This window comes from Corythoichthys intestinalis, chromosome 9 (assembly GCF_030265065.1).
Source record: "Corythoichthys intestinalis isolate RoL2023-P3 chromosome 9, ASM3026506v1, whole genome shotgun sequence".
NCBI classification, from domain to species: Eukaryota; Metazoa; Chordata; class Actinopteri; order Syngnathiformes; family Syngnathidae; genus Corythoichthys; species Corythoichthys intestinalis.
In genome coordinates this window covers 46729852-46749507 of record NC_080403.1, presented here as the reverse complement: position 1 = coordinate 46749507, position 19656 = coordinate 46729852, and the positions used below count along the sequence as shown (strand labels likewise).

General features: G+C 40.1%; 1 protein-coding gene across 6 annotated transcripts in view; it reads left to right on the top strand.

The window, feature by feature from the left end:
• LOC130921645 (MICOS complex subunit mic25-a-like) overlaps positions 1-19656 on the top strand; it is a 153220-nt gene that overhangs the window by 40504 nt on the left and 93060 nt on the right. For all 6 annotated transcript variants that reach the window (XM_057845771.1, XM_057845773.1, XM_057845768.1 and 3 more), the window contains one exon: positions 400-483. In XM_057845771.1, coding sequence (XP_057701754.1) covers positions 400-483 — 84 coding nt within the window. The remainder of the gene's footprint in view (positions 1-399; positions 484-19656) is intronic.

The window sequence follows — 19656 nt, the reverse complement described above, 5'->3', positions numbered from 1 at the left end:
AGTGACTGTACTTTGAATCTCCGTTTTTAAATGTTTGATAGGATTATAGTCTGGAGTCTCCATTATTATATCCCAAACAAAGTCAATCCTGTCTTTCATTCATGAAAGATGATACCTAACATTAAGAATTGTGGCTTAACACACTCTCGTAATTTAATCTATTATGATATTAAGTATTTTTAAGCATGAAATTCATTTCATGTTGTTAATAGACATATTTACGCTGATATCCATATTTCAAATGAGGAAAAATGTTTTTGAGACACCCTCTAGTTTGTTTCCTGTTTTAGTCTAGGTAATATTTAGGTGTGGCTCAAGTAGTAGTCGTCTACATGTTTCATCCATTGCTGTATTTCCTCCTCACGCTTCAGGTTCTTATATTTCTGCTTTTTTCCCTAGGCCAGAAAATTGGAGAGAAAGGAACAAGAGTTGGCCAGCATTTCCAGATTCTACAAAGAACAACTTGAAATACTGGAGAAAAAAGTAAGACTTTTTTTTTCTAAAGGTATTGCAATGTTTCCGCTACTTTCATTTGGGAGCAACGGCTCACCGCTCTTTCAAATGTACTTTTCTTTTTCTTTAATGTTAACGAGCCACATATCGCTGCCATTTTTAAACCCTGTGGACGTTTCGTTTGGTGGACGAGCTACTTATGGCTAGGGATGGGAATCGAAATCCGATTCCAATTCGGAACCGGTTCCGAGTGTTTCGAGGCCTCGACATCACAATGAAAAAGCCTTAACGATCCCTTTAACGATTCCTAAAGACGCGTATTGCGTCGTGACGTGTCTTGTTGTCCAGACGCATCAAACTAGCATGGCGCCAAGAACCACTCGCTCCAAAGTTTGACTACACTTCACCAGGAAAGAGTGTGAAAATGAAAGGGTACGACGGGTAAGCACGAGCATTGCAGCCATAAACATAACAATGACAGCACGTAGGTTCAAACGCTCGAAAGAGTGTCTTCACTTCACGAGGAAAAATTACAACAAAGCGACTTGCAGTCATTGCAAGGTGGAGATAACTGCATCGGGAGGGAATACGACTGCGCTGTCCTCACAGAGAGGCTAAGGCTCAGTCCTGGCTATACAGCTAGCTAAACTCTCAAATGACGATGCAGAAGACGTTGGTATAATTTGCTGACTTTATTCAACCATCACTTGAAGAGTGAAACTAAGAATAGAAATGAAACAAATCAATTTCGTCCCCAATAACAAACAGGTTTGCATCAACGTAAATCAGCGATGATTAGCTGCTAATAACAGTATGGTTAGCATTCGTTCGCTAGCATTAGCACATCGTTCAAACCACTACACAACTGGATTTAAGTGTCCGATCGCGAGTGAAAACACAACAACAACAACACAAAAGATGATACATACAGGCGTTGCCTCTGTATATATTAACATTAACAAAGAACATAGGCTCGTAGAAGCGTTTCCCTCTCTCACTAACTCGCTCACTCGCTTGAATGCGGCATTCCTTCTTCGGGTGTAAGCGCGCTCTTCTTCACGTGAGCGCGTTCTTCTACGCGTGAGGAAGCGCAAGGGCGCCCCCACTTGAGCGTGTAAGCACCACAAAAACTAAAAGGCATGCATTTCAATGTAATGCTAAATAATACACGTTAACCCATTAGTCCCCAAACTGCGGCCCGCGGCCCAAATACGGCCCGCCTCCACATTTGGTCGGGCCATTTTGAATTTTTTTTTTTTCTCAATCGTGTTATTTATTTCCTGGCCTTTTCCTTGAAGAATTCAGAGAGGGTTATTTGGTTATTATCTATTTAATTAATAGTGTTTTTATTATTAATTATTATTATTATTATTATTATATTATATTATTTTTATTTTATTTACTTTCATTCCGTGAAGATACCAGAAAGGGTTATTTGATTGTGGCTTTCTGAAAAACAATAATTTTTTACATTTATGCACTTCTGCAATCGTCACACTTTTTCTTTTACAAACTGACCCCGGCCCCTCATCAGAGAAGGGAAAAGTTATGTGGCCCTCACAGGAAAAAGTTTGGGAACCCCTGCTTTAACACATATTGCCAAAGGCAGAACAACAACCTAACTGCCAATATATACCAATATTTTTTATTTCTATTAGATAAATGTTTCAGTAAAATGTTACACATTCTTGTGTATATGCCATTTATTGCCACAGTTAACATTGAGGCTTTGGGCCTCTTTTGATCTCGTTGTGAGTTTGTAAGGTTGTGACTTCTGATTAAACAAACTCGATGCCAATCAAAACGTTTGTTCTTCTTTCCCCCCAAATTAGAATCGATAAGAGAATCGATAAAGAATCGAATCGTTAAGCAATATCGATAATGGAATCGGAATCGGAATTCCCATCCCTACTTATGGCTAATGGCTGAAGCAGAGGATGACAACTATTTGATTGTGACTGTGCCAGCCTAACTTCTTCTTGAGCTGTGACGTCATTACAGCTGCACTATAGATATAGACTGTATATGATAGATTCAGCGATAGAAATACATTAATAAAAAGCAATGGGGCATGTGAGGCAGACCTGATCAGTACAATGCACTTGAGTACATAAAAGCAATGTGCTTGCATACATAAAAATGTAACTCCAAAACTATATGTAATTGCTATAGACTTTAATGTAGAATGTGTCTGTTTGAAGTATGCACGTCACATGCATTGTATGGATCAGGCATGCCTCACATGTCCACCACAGTGAGGTCACGGGTCAAGAAGTGACTCACGTTTGACAACATGCACATGCAGTCACAATCAGGTCGCCCGTCGCAGTCAGCTAGTGACAGGGTTGTAGTGGTCTTTCTTGTGTTATAGTGTAATGTTGTTCCAATTCTGTAGACACTTTTTACTCTCCCCAATAGTTAACCACGATAGCAAGTGGGTAAAAAGTATAAAGTGCTTTTCAACCTTTTTCTCTGTTATGTATTTATAGCATAATATTCATTTTTCTAATTGTAAATAATCTATATAATATTTTATATTCATATACAGTATGTGGGCTCCCGCTTTGGAAAAAAATCAAGAGGAAACACTGTTATATGGCGGAAAACACAGACAAGGCTGAAAAAGCAGTTTCTGCTCTCGCACCCCTCTATAAAATAAACGGCTGTATCTTAAGCCAAAACAGCTGTTGTGTCTGATAGAACAATATGTCTATATGCAGATTCATGGCGCATTAAGTGCCCGAACTATTTTTAATTTGTCCGTTTTACCCTGAAAACCCCAGTTTACACACGTCGCGCAACCGCTTTTTTTTTTCAACCCAGCCATAAAAAGAAGATAATTATATTTATTATTCAAAATGTCTGTCATTTTTAGCTTAGAATCATTAATTGATGTCTAATATTTCGTTTAAAAAAAATAACACTTAAAAAAATTAATTACTCGCATATTTTAAACAAATTACGTTACAATGAAAAAATTGGCGTCTGCAAAAAAGTCACAGATGTCTACCTCATAACTATCACTGAATTGTATTATTTTCGTTACTGTCGCATTTTCCCCAATATTTTAGATAAATAATAGATCCAAACAAAGAAAAATTGGGAAAAAAAAAAAAAAAAACGTTTAAAAGAGTAAATATATGAAAATGAAAATCTAGATTACTCCTTGACGTCTGCGATTTCAAACACAGAAGTAAATAAACTTCATAATGGTTTCAGACGAACAAAATACACGTTCTGGAGTGGCCAAGTCAAAGTCCAGACTTTAACCCCATTGAGATGCTGTGGCGTGACCTAAAGACAGTGATTCATGCCAGACATCCCAGGAATCGGACTGAACTACCGCAGTTTGTAGAGAAGAATGGGCCAAGATTAATCCTGATCGATGTGCCAGACTGATCTGCAGCTACAGGAAGATTTAGGTTGAAGTTATTGCTGCCAAAGGAGTGGCCACAAAATATTAAATGTGATGGTTCACTTACTTATTTTTCCCCCTTCTGTCATTGTTTGCATACTATCCTCATCAAAATATGAAAACCTACCTTCTGTCATTGTTTGCATACTATCCTCATCAAAATATGAAAACCTATAAATGTTTGGGTGGTTTTAGTTAAATAAGACACTGTTTTTTCATCTGTGTGATTTTGACAAAGATCAGATCACATTTGATCGTGACTTTATGCAGAAATGTGGGAAATTCCAAAAGGTTTCGATACTTTTTCATACCACTGTATTTATTATTTAATTTTACAGCAAACCCGCTCCATTTTGATGTAAGATTTTGGATCACTAAAGATGACTCAAAAGATTCGCCTTGTTACATCCTTTAATGCAGAGGTCACGGAACCGCGGACCTCGGTCCGGTTCCGGACCCCCCCAAGCCGTCTGGACTGGATCTCAAGCTGTCGCGACTAATACACGTTGCAACAACAAAAATCATTTTTGTCTGCGGGTTTGTAAAACGGAGGTGGGCAACAAATAAAAACCTTAGCGGTGACGCACGTGAGCCAGCCAATGGGATTGAAGCATTTGAAAGTTATTTTTCGAACAGCATGTCTCAGGGGCAGTTTACATGGCGACTGCGACACAAAGACGCAATGACTGAGTAGCGGACTTGCCTCGTGTGCATATGGTGTTTGCGAAGACGGAAGGCAAAAACGAAAAATTCTAAATCCTGCCTCCAAAGTGGAAGAATCCGATTGCCGGGAATTGAGGGGGGCTTCCTCGGCATGCATATTAAAGGCTCCCGTGGCGCGAGACCGCGATATTAACGTCAGCACTCCCACACGTCACATTGGGCGTGCGCAGCGGTGCTACTAAACATTAAAAACAGCAAATATGGCGGAATGTCGGCTTTAATTTACTGTTTTAATAATATTTTTAAATTAAATATGTTGAATGTTTCAATTTTTGTGCCTTTTTGAACAATAGAAAAATGCCATTGCTTCGAGTGGGCGGGCATATTTTTTTCCGGGCTGAGGGAGCTTGGTGGGGTCAAAGTGCATCATTCTCTCTTACCCTGTAAATCTGCACTGCCCCCTAGGGCCTGGCATGAATACTAGATCGTTTTCATGCGGAATTGCGACATTGTTCAAATGGAGACGCAAATGCAAATTTGACATTTTTCGTATTCTCGGAGAGTCACCACGTAAACGGCCCCTCACACTCGCTTTCCAGACTCCGCGGAGTGACAGCCAAATACTGAGCCGAATGAAGTTGGAGGAAGAGGCGGAAAATGTACGGCAAATGGCGTGCTCAGAACTACGCAAGATTGATGCAGAAAACCGAGTGTTTAACTCATTTGCTCCCAGAAACGTATAAATACGTTCTATTTTTAAATGCTGAACTGTCCCGCAAACGTATTTATACGTCTTTTGCGTTTAAAAAAATTTTTTTTTATAAGAAGCATATATAGCTTCCGCTGTATCCGAGAAACAAGGAACAACGCTCCAAACCAATTTTAAAGCAATAAAACTGGCCACTGGAGGGCAGTAGCGCATTTTGGAAGACTAGGCAACCCGATTCAACAGCAGTGAACGGCCGGGCAGCATTGTCAGAGCGCTGGCGGCTTGAGCCCAGGCGGCGCTCCGACCGGACAAAACAACGAGAGGACACCTGGGACGCCAGGCGCTGGACGACGGTGCAAAACGAGTGAAACCCCCCGTGGAGCGGCTCGCCAAGCAGACCCCGTAGAAATGCAAAAATAATCCATCTTTGTGAGACAGACAACAATGAGGGAAAAGTTTACACAGCTGACGTGGCGACAACGGCGTCATCTCGGCGACAAACCGTCATCTCTCAGAAGTCGTGTGTGAATAAATTGTTACTTTGCTATCTAAAGCTCTATTTGTCTGGTTGTTCATGGTATTTTGTAAAAGGAAAACATTATTCAGATGTTTGGAATCTAACTAATGCAAAAAATAGCTTTGTTAAAGTCAGTGTTATGTTTGAAATGTATGCGTTTACTAAAAGCTCATTTTCTCCGTTTTTTCATCAGAAATTGGAAAATTGCTCAAACTAAGCTATTTTCTAATGCTGATTTCTAAAGAATGGAAAAAGATACGAACTTACTTTTTTTCTGCTGAAAGAAGAGAGTCTAATCTTTCTTTTGGTGGGTTCCAAGTTTATATAGCAATAGAACATAATTTTCTGTTGGCCTTGCAAAATCAGTCAAAATCCAGAAAAAACGGCCGGGAGCGAAGGGACTTGCTCTGGTGAAAATGGCTGGGAGTAAAAGAGTTAAGGAGGAGTGGACCAACACATTTTTGTTCATTTTGTTCATTTTCTGACGGCAGCACAAGACTGCTATAGCTCATCTGTTCAGAGACGGTAGCGCTTGTAAAGAGCAGCAATTTGAAAAGGCACTATGAGACGAAGCACGCAGCTTTTTCGCAAAGTTTCCCTATGAACTCTGCCATCCGTTCTCAAAAAATAGCGGAATTAAGGGCTCAATATGATCGCACCTCAATGCTCATGGTTCATTCATTCACTGCACAGCAACGCGCAAATGAATGCTCCCTCAGAATAGCGTGGATATTGGGTCAAAACAAAAAGTCTTTCAGTGACGCACCGATTGTCAAAGATTGTATGAGTGCAGTTGCTGAAACTTTGCTTCATGGAAAGCAAAAAGAAGAGGTCTGTCAAAAAATAAAGCAAGTCCCCCTGTCAGCATCCACAATTAAAAAAAAAAAAAAAGTCTTGATCATGCTCTTATGTTGCTATTTAATGATTCAATTAAAGCAGTTTTTAGTTTTATTCACGTTTTATATATTATTTGCAATTTTGAATGTTGTAATTATTAGCATGGCCACATAAAGATACGTTTGTATTTTTGGGAAAAAAATGAAGCATTAAAAATATTTCCGGACCCGAGATTGTTGTAATTTTTAAATTTCGGACCCAGAGGATTTTTAATTCATGACCCCTGCTTTAATTGCTACTTTATACTTCCATTATTGGCACACATGGTAATTACTGTATCTTCAATTTTCCATCAGCAGCCGTGCAATATAAACAAAAATTTGCACACTCCTACACAACTTTTTGTAGTTTTGTGAAAACATTTTTGCCTGGGCTGCCTTCTGCTACGTTTTGTAGTATGGTAACGTATCAGTCTAAAAGCTTTTTCATCATCCTTTTAACTTCCTCTTTCTTCACTATCTTCTTTGTCTTTATTTTTCTTTGTTTTCTGTTGCGCCGCGGAAAACAGACTTCAAACCTCTGAAGCCAAATACCTAAGTAGCGATAGTCAGGGGTGAAAGTGGCTCGAATTTCTTGCCGGAACTCCCCAATGTGAAGGTCACCACAGAGCCAGAAATTTTATTTCATTTATTTTTCATTCAAAATTGTATTTTTTCAATGATTTGCAAAATAAAGGTTAACAAAAACGGCAATAACCCCAACCTCCATCTCCAAATTTTCATTTTCCCTAATTTCTTCACATACTAAATGCCAAATCTCAATTTTAACTAGTACTTAAGAACACAGGATATATATTAAAATTGAAGTTAATGAAAAAAACGACTTTTTTTTTTATTAATAAAGATATAAGTAACATACATTCAGAAAAATAAGTACAAATGACTTATATCATGCAGAGTGAGATGGAATATATTTTGAAGATTGCGCAAACATTGACTTTTTAAATCATAAGGAAATGAATAAGTAGCCTAACATAAATGAACAAATATAAGTCCAAAGTTCACATTGACAGCTAAGATGTTCTTAACCTCCCCATCAGAGCAAATGCAACTAAATATGATGAGTAAGCCTCCTCAACTCTTTCGTTGCTCTTAAAGATTTGATCCATTTTATGTTGCATTGCCCTTTTTTTGTCGCATTAATTCAACAAGGGTTGTTTTTTTTTTTTTTTTTTTCTTTGCTGTTCCAGAAAACATGCACATTTTAACCAATCAGAGCTAACATCTCTGCTGATCACATGTCAGTATGTCAGCCAATGGAACGGATAAATGAGTCCAGGCATTTAGCTTTTTTAGCATTTTATTTTATTTTTTTTTTTTTACATAGCGTTTTGACAGTTGCTGTCATATTTTCGGAATCAAAGCACTGTGTTCCGGAACAGCATTCCGGCCTTGAATCTTATACCGAAACTGCGTTCTGGCCCTGAATCTTATACCGGAACAGCGTTCCTGACCGTTCTGGCCCACTTTCACCCCTGGCGATAGTTTAAAAGGAAATGCTAATGATCGAGTTTTCTTCCTTTCTTTTTCTTTTAATCAATCATCCATAATAAATTAAAATGAATATGAAAACTTTTTTTTAAAATTCAACTTAAAAGGTAAACGCCTTATCCATATTAGATGACGTCTGAGTAGAATGCATATAACCAACTAGAGTCGGCACCTTTGGCAATACATAAATGAGACTAAATCGTGCCCCATTTATGTAGAGACTACTGTAGCTCCCTTGAAATTTTGACATGTGTTACCCAGCTAACAACCACAAAAATGGTGCTAACATTCACAGAGATGTCGTCATACCTTGGCTGTATCACAACAAGACTTAAAGTGACATTCTTCTCACTCCCTTGAGAGTAAAATCTCAGCCTGACACAAGACACTCTCCCCTCTTGCAGAAATGCCAAGCATACATAGCAATGTGAAAATGTAAATTAAGTACAATTTTCAGCAGGCAGATCAGAGTCACCACTTGGTGCTGATAGACCAACACTCAAGAGAGGTTACACTGGGAGAGCCTGGGTTGCCTAATCAAATGTACTGTGTTGCTATGTCCCTTTGCTGGCAACCCTGAAGTCTCTAAATAAATAAGTGAATAAAATGTGGGAGTTCGATTAGTTGTTGTGTGCTTTTAAAAAATTATGACTTTCTTTTTCTTATAGAGCACTAATGTGTTGGTCGTATTTTGCACCCAATAAAAGCCACGAGCACAGTGGTTTTATAAATGTTGCTTCCATTTTACTGGGTCCATTTGTTAAATAGAAGTGTAGTGCAAGGTTGGGAGGCGGGATTGGGATATGATTTCATGCTCTCAGTGATGAATGGAAACCGAAGTAAAGGAAAAGATGCAATAGGCTGAAATCGCGCAAAGGAAGGAAAACGTCATAAGAACATATAGAAACACTATGAAAATGGTTAAAGAATATGATGCAAAGGCAAATCACAACTTTAATGCAAAGTTACTCATGTAAAACTTCTTATTAAAAAGTTGAGTGCCAATTTATTCACGATTCGCTTTTCTTAAAGGGAACCACGGATGGAAAGACTTGTAGTTCTTGTTGGCAACTCATCCCATATCTCTAACAAAACAATCTGACCAGCAGCAGAATGTGACAAAATCATGCCAGTTGTCATACTAGCTTCGCTTGCTAGCTAGCACAGCTATTCTCCAAGTCCAGTCCAACCGTGTCATCAGCCCCAGCGTGCAATGTGCGCGTAAAACATGGCGCCCTCTGTGGGTCAAAACATGTACTAAATATAGATTTTTAAATCAATGGCAATAATAAAGGTTTCTAATAACATATTTTAGTAAAAGAGAAAAATTGTAGCTTATTAGAGCCTACAAGTCTTTAAAGCAGTAATGTGAAGTAAGGTTGGCCAACCATGTTTTTGAATAATATCAATGGCTAAACAGTTATAAGCATATTTTCGTTATTTTTTTTAACGCAACCCTTCCAGATTCTTTGTTTAACCCATAGCAACGCCCTTGACTACAAAAATGCTTTTCTTCGTCAATCTTCGGAAATTACGTCACACCTAGAAGTGCGAGGGAAGTCCGCCACAGAACAGTATTGTTTGTTGCATTGCTTCTCGGTAAGATGGCACGGCGGTGTGTGGCGATGTTTTGTTCTCACTCAAACGAAAAGTTGTATGAGTGGCCAAAGGATAGCAGGGCACGTAAATGGACATCTTTCGTTCGCACGAAGCGAATGAATTTCACGCCATCATCGAGTAGTGTTCTCTGCTGCAAACACTTCGAAGATGCCTGCTTCCTTAACCGGTCTGCTTATGATCAAGGATTTGGCTAAAAGTAAGTGTGATTTTTGGATAGATGACTGATGACTTTGTCAAAGCAGAGCTGCCAACTGTTGTGGAATGAACAGTATAAGCTAGCGACGTTAGCCGAAAGTTAACTCGTGGCAATCCCCGATCATAGTTGTTGTTGCGTTCGCTAGGTTAAGCGTGTTTAAATTGTGAGTCATCTACGATCTTGTCCGAAAGGGTTAATCCACTGTCAATGTGGAAAGGCGTGTGGATGGGCATATAAACGGGTCGGCGTCGCGGTAATTCACGGTCATGTTGCAGTAAGAGACACACACCGCCGGTGAGTTTGTGCACATTTATTTGTATTTGTATTATGTATTTCATCCTTCATGCTTCAAGCATTGCATTGCATTTGTACGTTTCGGCGTTTCTTTCACGGTGATCGCTTGATAGCCTTCTAGTTTGTGTTTCGCGAGAGACGCTGACAGGTGACAATTTAGCGTGTTGGCATTGAGTCAATCTCGCAGCGAATCAGCGAGCAGCTCAAGTCACGCAGTGAATCATGGGAAATGTAGTCTCAGGACAACACTGAAGTGGTGCTTTGTAATCTGTTCGCTTGTGTGGAAAAAAACTACATTTCCTCAGCCATCATGCCACTTCCTGCCGAGAGCTGTGCCGAGCTGTGTTCTTACTGTTAACTCCATGTGTTAATAAAGAAACAAAGTTGTCAGCACGCCATGTGTTCGATACATTTGTAAACAAAAAGCTCATAACAAGACACTATGCACGATCCGTTTAAGAGACGCTGGAGTAGTAGGAGGCGAGGAAGAGATCAGCGAGAAGCAAAACTTTGCGGTCGAATGTGGCGGCAGTCCGCTATTATTTTGTTTTCTTATCATTGCCACAATAAAGTGGAGAAAGCCATCAACGACTCATCTCCTTCTTTCCCCCCAACGTTTTTATATTATTATTTTATATGCACGAGAGCTGCCAGATCTGCCAAAATGAACATGAAGTGTGATTTTTTTTTTTTTTTTAACAATGTCATCAGATAGACAAAAACATAAAATTATGTGCAAATGCCTGCATCTTCAAATCATGAAAATAATAACAGCCTATATCTTACCAATCTTGTAATCTCGATGGGTCTTGTATAGGGATGGGAATTGATACGATTTTTACGATTCCGATTCCATTATCGATATTGCTTAACGATTCGATTCTTTATCGATTCTCTTATCGATTCTAATTTCGGGAAAAAGAAGAACAAACATTTTGATTGGCATCAAGTTTGTTTAATCAGAAGTCACAACCTTACAAACTCACAACGAGGTCAAAAGAGGCCCAAAGCCTCAATGTTAACTGTAGCAATAAGTGGCAAATGCACAAGAATGTGTAACATTTTACTGAAACATTTTTCTAATAGAAATAAAAAATATTGGTATATTTTGGCATATAGGTCGTTGTTCTGCCTTTGGCAAAGTCCCCAAACTTTTTCCTGTGAGGGCCAAAAAACTTTTCCTTTCTCTGATGAGAGACGAAATGTAAAAAAAATATTGTTTTTCAGAAAGCCACTATCAAATAACCCTCTGTGGATTCTTCACGGAACAAAAGTAAATAAAATAAAATAAAAATAATAATATAATATAATAATAATAAATAAATAATAGCACTATTAATTAAATAGATAATAACCAAGTAACCCTCTCTGAGTTATTCACTGAAAAAGGCCAGGAAATAAATAACACTACTGAGGGAGAAAAAAACAAAAAAAAATTCAAAATGCTCTCTGGAATTGTTCAGGGGGCCGGACCAAATATGGAGCCGCGGGCCGTAGTTTGGGGACCCCTGTTTTTATTTACCAGTATATTGAAATGCATGCCTTTTAGTTTGTATGGCGCTTTCACGCTCAAGTGGTGGCGCCCTTGCGCTTCCTCGCGCGAAGAAGAGCGCGAAGAAGAAGAAATGCCGCATCCAAACCAGTGAGCGAGTTAGTGAGAAAGGAAAACACTGCCACGAGCCTACGTTCTTTGTTAATGTTTATAAAATATCCACAGAGCCAACACCTGTATGTATCATCTTCTGTGTTGTTGTTGTGTGTTTCTTCTCGCGATCGGACACTTAAATCCAGTTGTGTAGTGGTTTAAACGATGTGCTAATGCTAGCGAACGCATGCTAACTGTTTGTTATGACTGTGTTAGCAGCTAATCATGGCTGATTTACGTTGATGCGAACCTGTTTATTATTAGGGACGAAATTGATTTGTTTCATTTCTATTTTTAGTTTCAAGTGATGGTTGAATAAAGTCAGCAAATTATACCAACGTCTTCTGCATCGTCATTTGGGAGTTTAGCTAGGTGTATAGCCAGGACTGAGCCTAAGCGTCTCGGTGAGGACAGTGCAGTCTATTCCCTCCCGATGCAGTTATTTCCATCTCGCAATGACTGCAAGTCGCTTTGTTGTAATTTTTCCTCGTGAAGTGAAGACACACTTTCGAGCGTTCGAACCTACGTCATTGTTATGTTTACGGCGGCAACGCTCGTGCTAAACTATCGTAACCTTTCATTTTCACCCTTTTTCCTGGTGAAATGTAGCCAAACTTAGGAGCGAGTGGTTCTTGGCGCCATGCTAGTTTGATGCGCCTGGACAACAAGACACGTCACGACGCAATATGCGTCTTTAGGGATCGTTAAAGGGATCATTAAGGCTTTTTCATTGTGATGTCGAGGCCTCGAAACACTCGGAACCGGTTCTGAATTGGAATCGGATTTCGATTCCCATCCCTAGTCTTGTATCCCTTCCATGTCAAGTAGTCTAGGCACATTGTTTGCATCCTGATTAGCGTCTGGCTAATATATGTTAGGTCCAACATAAAATTCCAAGCTCCTCTTCTTCCTCCAACTCTTCAAAAACTTGGATCTCCACCCTTGCGCTCGATCTATCGCTTATATCGCTGTTTGAATCATTGTTTGAAGGGCTTTGTATGGCGGCCGTATGTATGGAGCTGCCATCGCTGTTCCCGGTGTGACGTATCACTTCCGGGTTCGTCCCCTTTCAGGCTCGAACTTCGGAAATGCAATTATTTTGTCAAATATACAACATATAAATTATTTTTTTCATGCTTTATTTGTTGGACTATGTTTAATTATTGTAATTGTGACCCTATTTGGCATGTTATGAAATTACTTCACATTACTGCTTTAAATCTGAGGTTCCCTTTAATTTGTCTTGAAATAGCATAACATGCAAGGGAGGAGAACGTGTAACCAGAGAACATGGATAATCCATACACAAATATTTTAATAGCGATTTGAATCTTGATATCCTGACTGTGATGCAGACTGCTAAAAACAGTAATTATTAGAAATAATTGTGATTCAGCATTTTTCTGTTTATTCTCACTGAGCGTAATGTAGACAAGCCACTGTTTTGACTCCCCTGATTGATCCTGTGTAGTTTCTTCCACTCTTAGTCCTTTTTAAAATGTTTTAGCGATGACTCCCCCATCAACCCTGCATCGGTCACACCCTCCATCAAGGCCTCATCAAGCAGAGTGGACCTTATCTGGTCCTCGGCGCTGGCATCCTTTAGCCTACTGAGTGGGGAAAAAGCATCTACATAGTCAAGTTAAATGGCAAGGTCCTTGCATTCAAGCGGCACACCCAGCAATGCTTGACGGAGGAGAATGATTGGCAAAAGAGTGGTGGATGTTCTATCTTTCTGCATTTGCCGCGACAGTCCCCTTTCCTAGACATTTTCCACCTTTACTTTCTCGCAGCTGACCTGCATGTGGATGAGGGATTGAGAAAGAGAGGGACTGAAAGTGAGAGATAAAGAAGCTATATGGACTATGAATTAAGAAGACAGTCTCTCCTGAGCAGGCATCTATCGCCCTCCTTCTCTTCTCTTCCATTTCCAATCTATCTCTTAATTCATCCAGGTCCCCTTTTATGCCCTCTCCACCTTTCTATGCCTAGCTTCACTCTGCCATATCTGTGGAAAAATTCCTTTAGCTGAAATTAATGGCCTCCCATAAGTTGAAGTGCTTTGTACTGTCTCAAGCTACACTCATAGATGCTGAAAAAAAGCTAAGCATAATTTGTTTCTCTTTATAAACGGGTATCTGCATATTTCTGTAATATTATCCATATTTTGACTACTATGCAACCAGCGGCAATTGCTCTAAGAGTGCAAGGGAAGCTCGGCTAAAATAAGTGATCAAATGTATTAGGGCTGCAGCTATCGAGTGTTTTAGTAATCGATTAATCGATGGACTAGTTAGTTCGAATAATGGAGTAATCGGATAAGGAACATGAAAAATTAAAATACCTCAGCTGAGCCTCAAACGGTATGAATTAAAAAAAAAAAAAAAAAAAAAAAAAAAAAGGGATCTATGTACAACAAAAGAACATTTGGCTAACTTACATAGAAAACGTCTGCTAGCTTAAATGCTATAAAATGCAAAAGTTTTTTTTACAATGCTCTTTAACAAATGGTTCAGGTACCTATTCCCACTAAAAAACGGCTAAATATACCTATAACCTAAATTATGAATGCATTAAAAAACATTAGCTCAAACAAAAACTTAGCTTACGTTGGTCTTAACAGGGAGTAGTTGGATTCAGCCATGTGAAAAGAGGCAGACCAGAGGGCAGTGTATCCACCCTAATCAATAAAACTAAATGCAAACACTTTTAAAATAAACCATTACAACGCCACGTTAATTAAACGAATACTCGAAGCAACAAAATTCAATTCGAATATATATTTTTTAAATCGAATACTCGAGGTAATCGATTAATCGTTGCAGCACTGAAATGTATATTGTTGTGTTTACATGTCACTGACGAAATATGCGCTACAACACGCTCAACTTTTGATCAGAATTGGCTTCTGTTGGAATTTGACCTTTTAGCCAGAGTGCTGGAATCACGCCAGCCAAACCGCCGGAACCGCGCTAGCACAATTCCAATGACCCAGGCAGCCAAATCCAGACAACCCGGCCTAAAGGTCAAACTCCGCGTGTTCACCTTAGTTTAAATCCCTTGTACTGACTCCATTTTAAAAGCTGGAAAAAGGCTTCGAAACACAAGTTGATAATTTATTCCAAGTCGACAGCAATCATACAGTAAGGCAAAATAGCAAATAGACCCAGGTGAGGAGGAAAGCTGGCTCCAGGGTTGACAAACAACAAGTACACAAAAATGTTCCAGACACAGCGCTAGCTAATGAATTCAGTCTTTTGAAGGCTTTGGTGAGGCGGGCTGTGGTCAGGGAGATGAATGTGTTTGGGAGTTGTTCAGGGTAAGTTTCTGTTGCAGGTTGGGCCGATGAGTCCGTGCGTCACTGTTATCAAGGCAACCAGGGTTGGAGATTTTCTCAGCCTCAGCGCAATAGGCGCGCTGAGTGTTTGAATTCTCAGCCGTGGAGTCTTCTTGTTATCAGGCGTTCCTTGTGGCAAGGCAAGATGTCCAGCCAGTTTTCTGGACTGGCCATTGTTGGCCCCCAGAAGAGCTGATGGCAGGATTTGTTTGTCCAGACGTGTGCTTGTAGATGTCTTGGCCATCACCTGCTTGTCTTGCTCCGTCAAAGTCAGTCTGGGCACGTTGGGCTTCCGAAGTCAGCAGGCATCCTGTAGCTGTTATGCCCTTATCTGCCCATTGTCTTGGCACTGTAAATTCCAATCACTCCAAATCCAACTACTCGTAATATCAAATATATTCTACTTGGGGTCTTAAACTATGATTTAACCCTTTATGGCCAAATGTATCACATTTGATACACCTAAAATTTCATGATTTTGAGACTAATTCAGAATTTTGACGTGTTTTTGAAAAAAAAAAAATGATGGATGCAAGTCAACACATGCATCTGCAGGTTCCATTAAAATGATGGATGCAAGTCAACACATGCATCTGCAGGTTCCATTAGAAAAAGAAACAGGATTTAGCAAGGGTTATAGATATTAGAGCGCTTATTACACACATTCATTTTGCCTTTTCTTTTTACAAATTTGAAAAAAAGGTTTCATTAAGACCTTATTTTTCAAATTTTGTGATTTTGTGACAATTGCTTCATATTTCAGGCATTAAAGGGTTAAGGGTTATTTTATATTGGGTGTGTTAGAGTAATACAAACAGTCAAACAGTAAATATGGGAAAGGATGCTATTCCCTTCACTTCTTAACACTGGTTATGATGCGGCTTGCTTTTCATTCATTCGTGCAGCTTCACAGTTCTTTAAACAGTGTGGAAGTTGTGCTTCCCCAGAGGAACGAGCACATTGTTCCACTACAGACATTGGCTAAAGGCTGAGTTTATCCTGCCCATTGGATGCTCTGCGTCTCTGGGGGTCAAACGGCACTGGGCGGGGCTGGGCTGGCCTGGACACTCTGGTTCTCCGCATAATGATTGTATGATCTGTCTGAGGCTGAATCTCTTTTTTTATTGACAGATAAACGGGCGAATCAGTGATCTTATCGTATTAACTTCGGTTAATCAATTTTCATTCCGTTGTTCAGAGATGAACCGGAGACTTTCATATTCATCCTAGCGAAGCTTGCTTTGTTAAAAACGACAAGCAAAAATCGAGCTTATTATTGTTTTTTTTCCCTACTTTTTCTGCTTGTTTTGGGAAACTTGACTTCTGGCACTCTAGTTTCAGTCCCCACTGAGCAGCTAGTACCGCTGAGCCGCTCCACCGTCACAAAGCACCTACAAGCAGACACTTTGAGCTTCCCCTCATTGAAAGACCAGCCACTGGCTACAACCCTCCCTCACATCTGTATAGATTACCATGAAACACGCACACACAAATTCATAAACCTGTACGCACACAGATTTTATAACATTTATTTTAAAGTTAACTCATTTGCTCCCAGAAACGTATAAATATGTTCTATTTTTAAATGCTCCACTGTCCCAAAAACGTATTTATACGTCTTTTGCGTTATTTATTTATTTTTTTATAAGAAGCATATATAGCTTCCGCTGTATCTGAGAAACAAAGAACAACGCTCCAAACCCATTTTAAAGCAATAAAACTGGCCACTGGAGGGCAGTAGCGCATTTTGTAAGACGAGGCAACCCGATTCAACAGCAGTGAACGGCCAGACTGGCGGCATGAAGCCAGGCGGCGCTCCGACCGAACAAAACAACGAGAGGACGCCTGAGACGCCAGGCGCTGGACGACCGTGCAAAACGAGTGAAACCCCCCCGTGGAGCGGTTCGCCAAGCAGACCCCACAGAAATGCAAAAATAATCCTTCTTTGTGAGGCAGACAACGATGAGGGAAAAGTTTACACAGCTGACGTGGCGACAACGGCGTCATCTCGGCGACAAACCGTCATCTCCCAGTAGTCGTGTGTGTGAATAAATTGTTACTTTGCTATCTAAAGCTCTATTTGTCTGGTTGTTCATGGTATTTTGTAAAAGGAAAACATTATTCAGATGTTTGGAATGTAACTAATGCAAAAAATAGCTTTGTTAAAGTCAGTTATGTTTGAAATGTATGCGTTTACAAAAAGCTCATTTTCTCCGTTTTTTCATCAGAAATTGGAAAATTGCTCAAACTAAGCTATTTTCTAATGCTGATTTCTAAAGAATGGAAAAAGATACGAACTTACTTTTTTTTCTGCTGAAAGAACAGAGTCTAATCTTTCTTTTGGTGGGTTCCAAGTTTATTTAGCAATAGAACAGAATTTTCTGTGGGCCTTGCAAAATCAGTCAAAATCCAGAAAAAATGGCCGGGAGCGAAGGGCCTTGCTCTGGTGAAAATGGCTGGGAGTGAATGAGTTAAGAGGAACCCTATTGGTTGAGGACATCCCAGCTAACTAATATAGAATCTTTCCATGAATCAACATACTTACTTTATATTAACAGTAAATATGTATTTTGTTATTTAGGGAAGTAATGTGTATGTCTAGGTGAACAACACACTGCAGGTTAAATTTGCTAAAGGGATGAATGATTAACACAGATCACTATTTGCTCAGAGGCCGCTGATGATTTTGGAACCACGCGGACACACATGAGTGTGTGCAATCGTTTATTTGTTAACTGTGGCAATTTTTACTGTCGCTACAGAAGTTGTTGCAAGGAATCAATTCCTTTCTCCATCTTACATCGAGGCTTACACACTGACAGGCACCCTACTATTGGAACAACCCCAAAACTTCATAATATATTCTCTACTGTGGTTGCTCTCTTGTGTATTTATTGAGGACTTCCTAATCTGTTCAGGTGCAGCATGTCTTCCAGTGGCAACAGAGCTCGTGACTCTGTAAACAAGCGCTGGTTTAAAATTCACCTCTTTTAATCCCCTATCCCCACTTTGTTGGCACCATCCACCGTAAAAAATAATCTGCCTTCGTCCGAGTAGGTAGTACGGGGGGTTCCATGCACAACCTCACATCAGACCATCTCAAATAAAGCCCTCTGGAGAGCTGTCTGAAGATGCATGCAAGCATTACTTGAACACAACTGTTCACCCCCCCACTCACACATACATTCACTGATTTAGTCACACACCTGCATGTATGCAAGATTACACCCACGCACTCATCTCTCATGCACCCACACTAATCCCCTGCATGAGACTTTCCTACACCCCCCAAAATCATAGCTTTCTCCTGTTGAGGTTTATCATTTCCCTTGACTGTCTCTCTCTCTTGGGTGTTTGTCCCCGCATGTGCAAATGACTGTGAAGAGCTTGGTTTGTGTGGCGCTACTGATAGCGTTGACATTCCTCTGATGTCAAAGAGCTGAGCATGTGTTGTTACTGTTCTTGCACTAGAAGAAAAACATGCGAAATGAAGCTAAAATCAAACACCTCCCCATCTCTCCAATACTTTTTTCTTATTTTTTTTTGTATTTATTTTTTTAAACCTGACCTGTTCAGCTGCTGGACACGGAGAATGGAGATCTGAGTGTCCGATAGGTCTGAACATTTTTAATGAATCACATGGGAGTATGACATACTCCTATTGTGATCATTGAACGTACATCGTTTATTAGGAGAAAGCAGCGAACAGGAAGGGGTTATGGGGGAACAGAAGAAAAGAAGGAGAGACAGAAGAAGCACAAACAAGAACAAGAAATACATTGAACGCCAACACTGGTGCTATCGTTAGGTAGTTGTATTTCCGGTTGAAACAATGTGGGGGTCTTGGTGACCAAGGAAAGGGGTTGGGTCTGAAAGATAAGTGATGGGAGGGTTGGAGTGTACACAAATCAGCCATGTGGTCTAGAACCCAGTATTTGTGTGAATCCCTTGTGAGTGTCAGTATGTTGGCTAGCTATTCTATGCTGTCTCATTCGCTAATCCTGACACCGAGGTTTTCTACTTGAGTGTGTCTAATTGCACCTAGTCATGCGTGAATCCCATCAGACATGTGTTAGTCCCGCAGAAGAGTGGAGATGCCGTGTGGGTGCCACCCCAGGGCCATGGCCCTTCCCCAGCCAATCGGGGGGCGGTGTGAGCCACCGCAGCCCATCCCTCCTCCAGCAGCCCAGCAAAGGGGCTTTCGTCATCCCCATGGGATCCAGGGTGGTCCCCGGGGCCATCTGTGCCACCATCAACCGGCTACACTACTTTCGAACTCTGAACTGGGTCTAAACCCTACTTTGAAACCATAACGCTAGTTTAAGAGCCTACCCTAATTTAAAACCCTAACCCTAGATTGAAATCCTCATTTAAATTTCTAACCCTACTTTAAGACCTTAATTTTAAACCCTGAACTGGG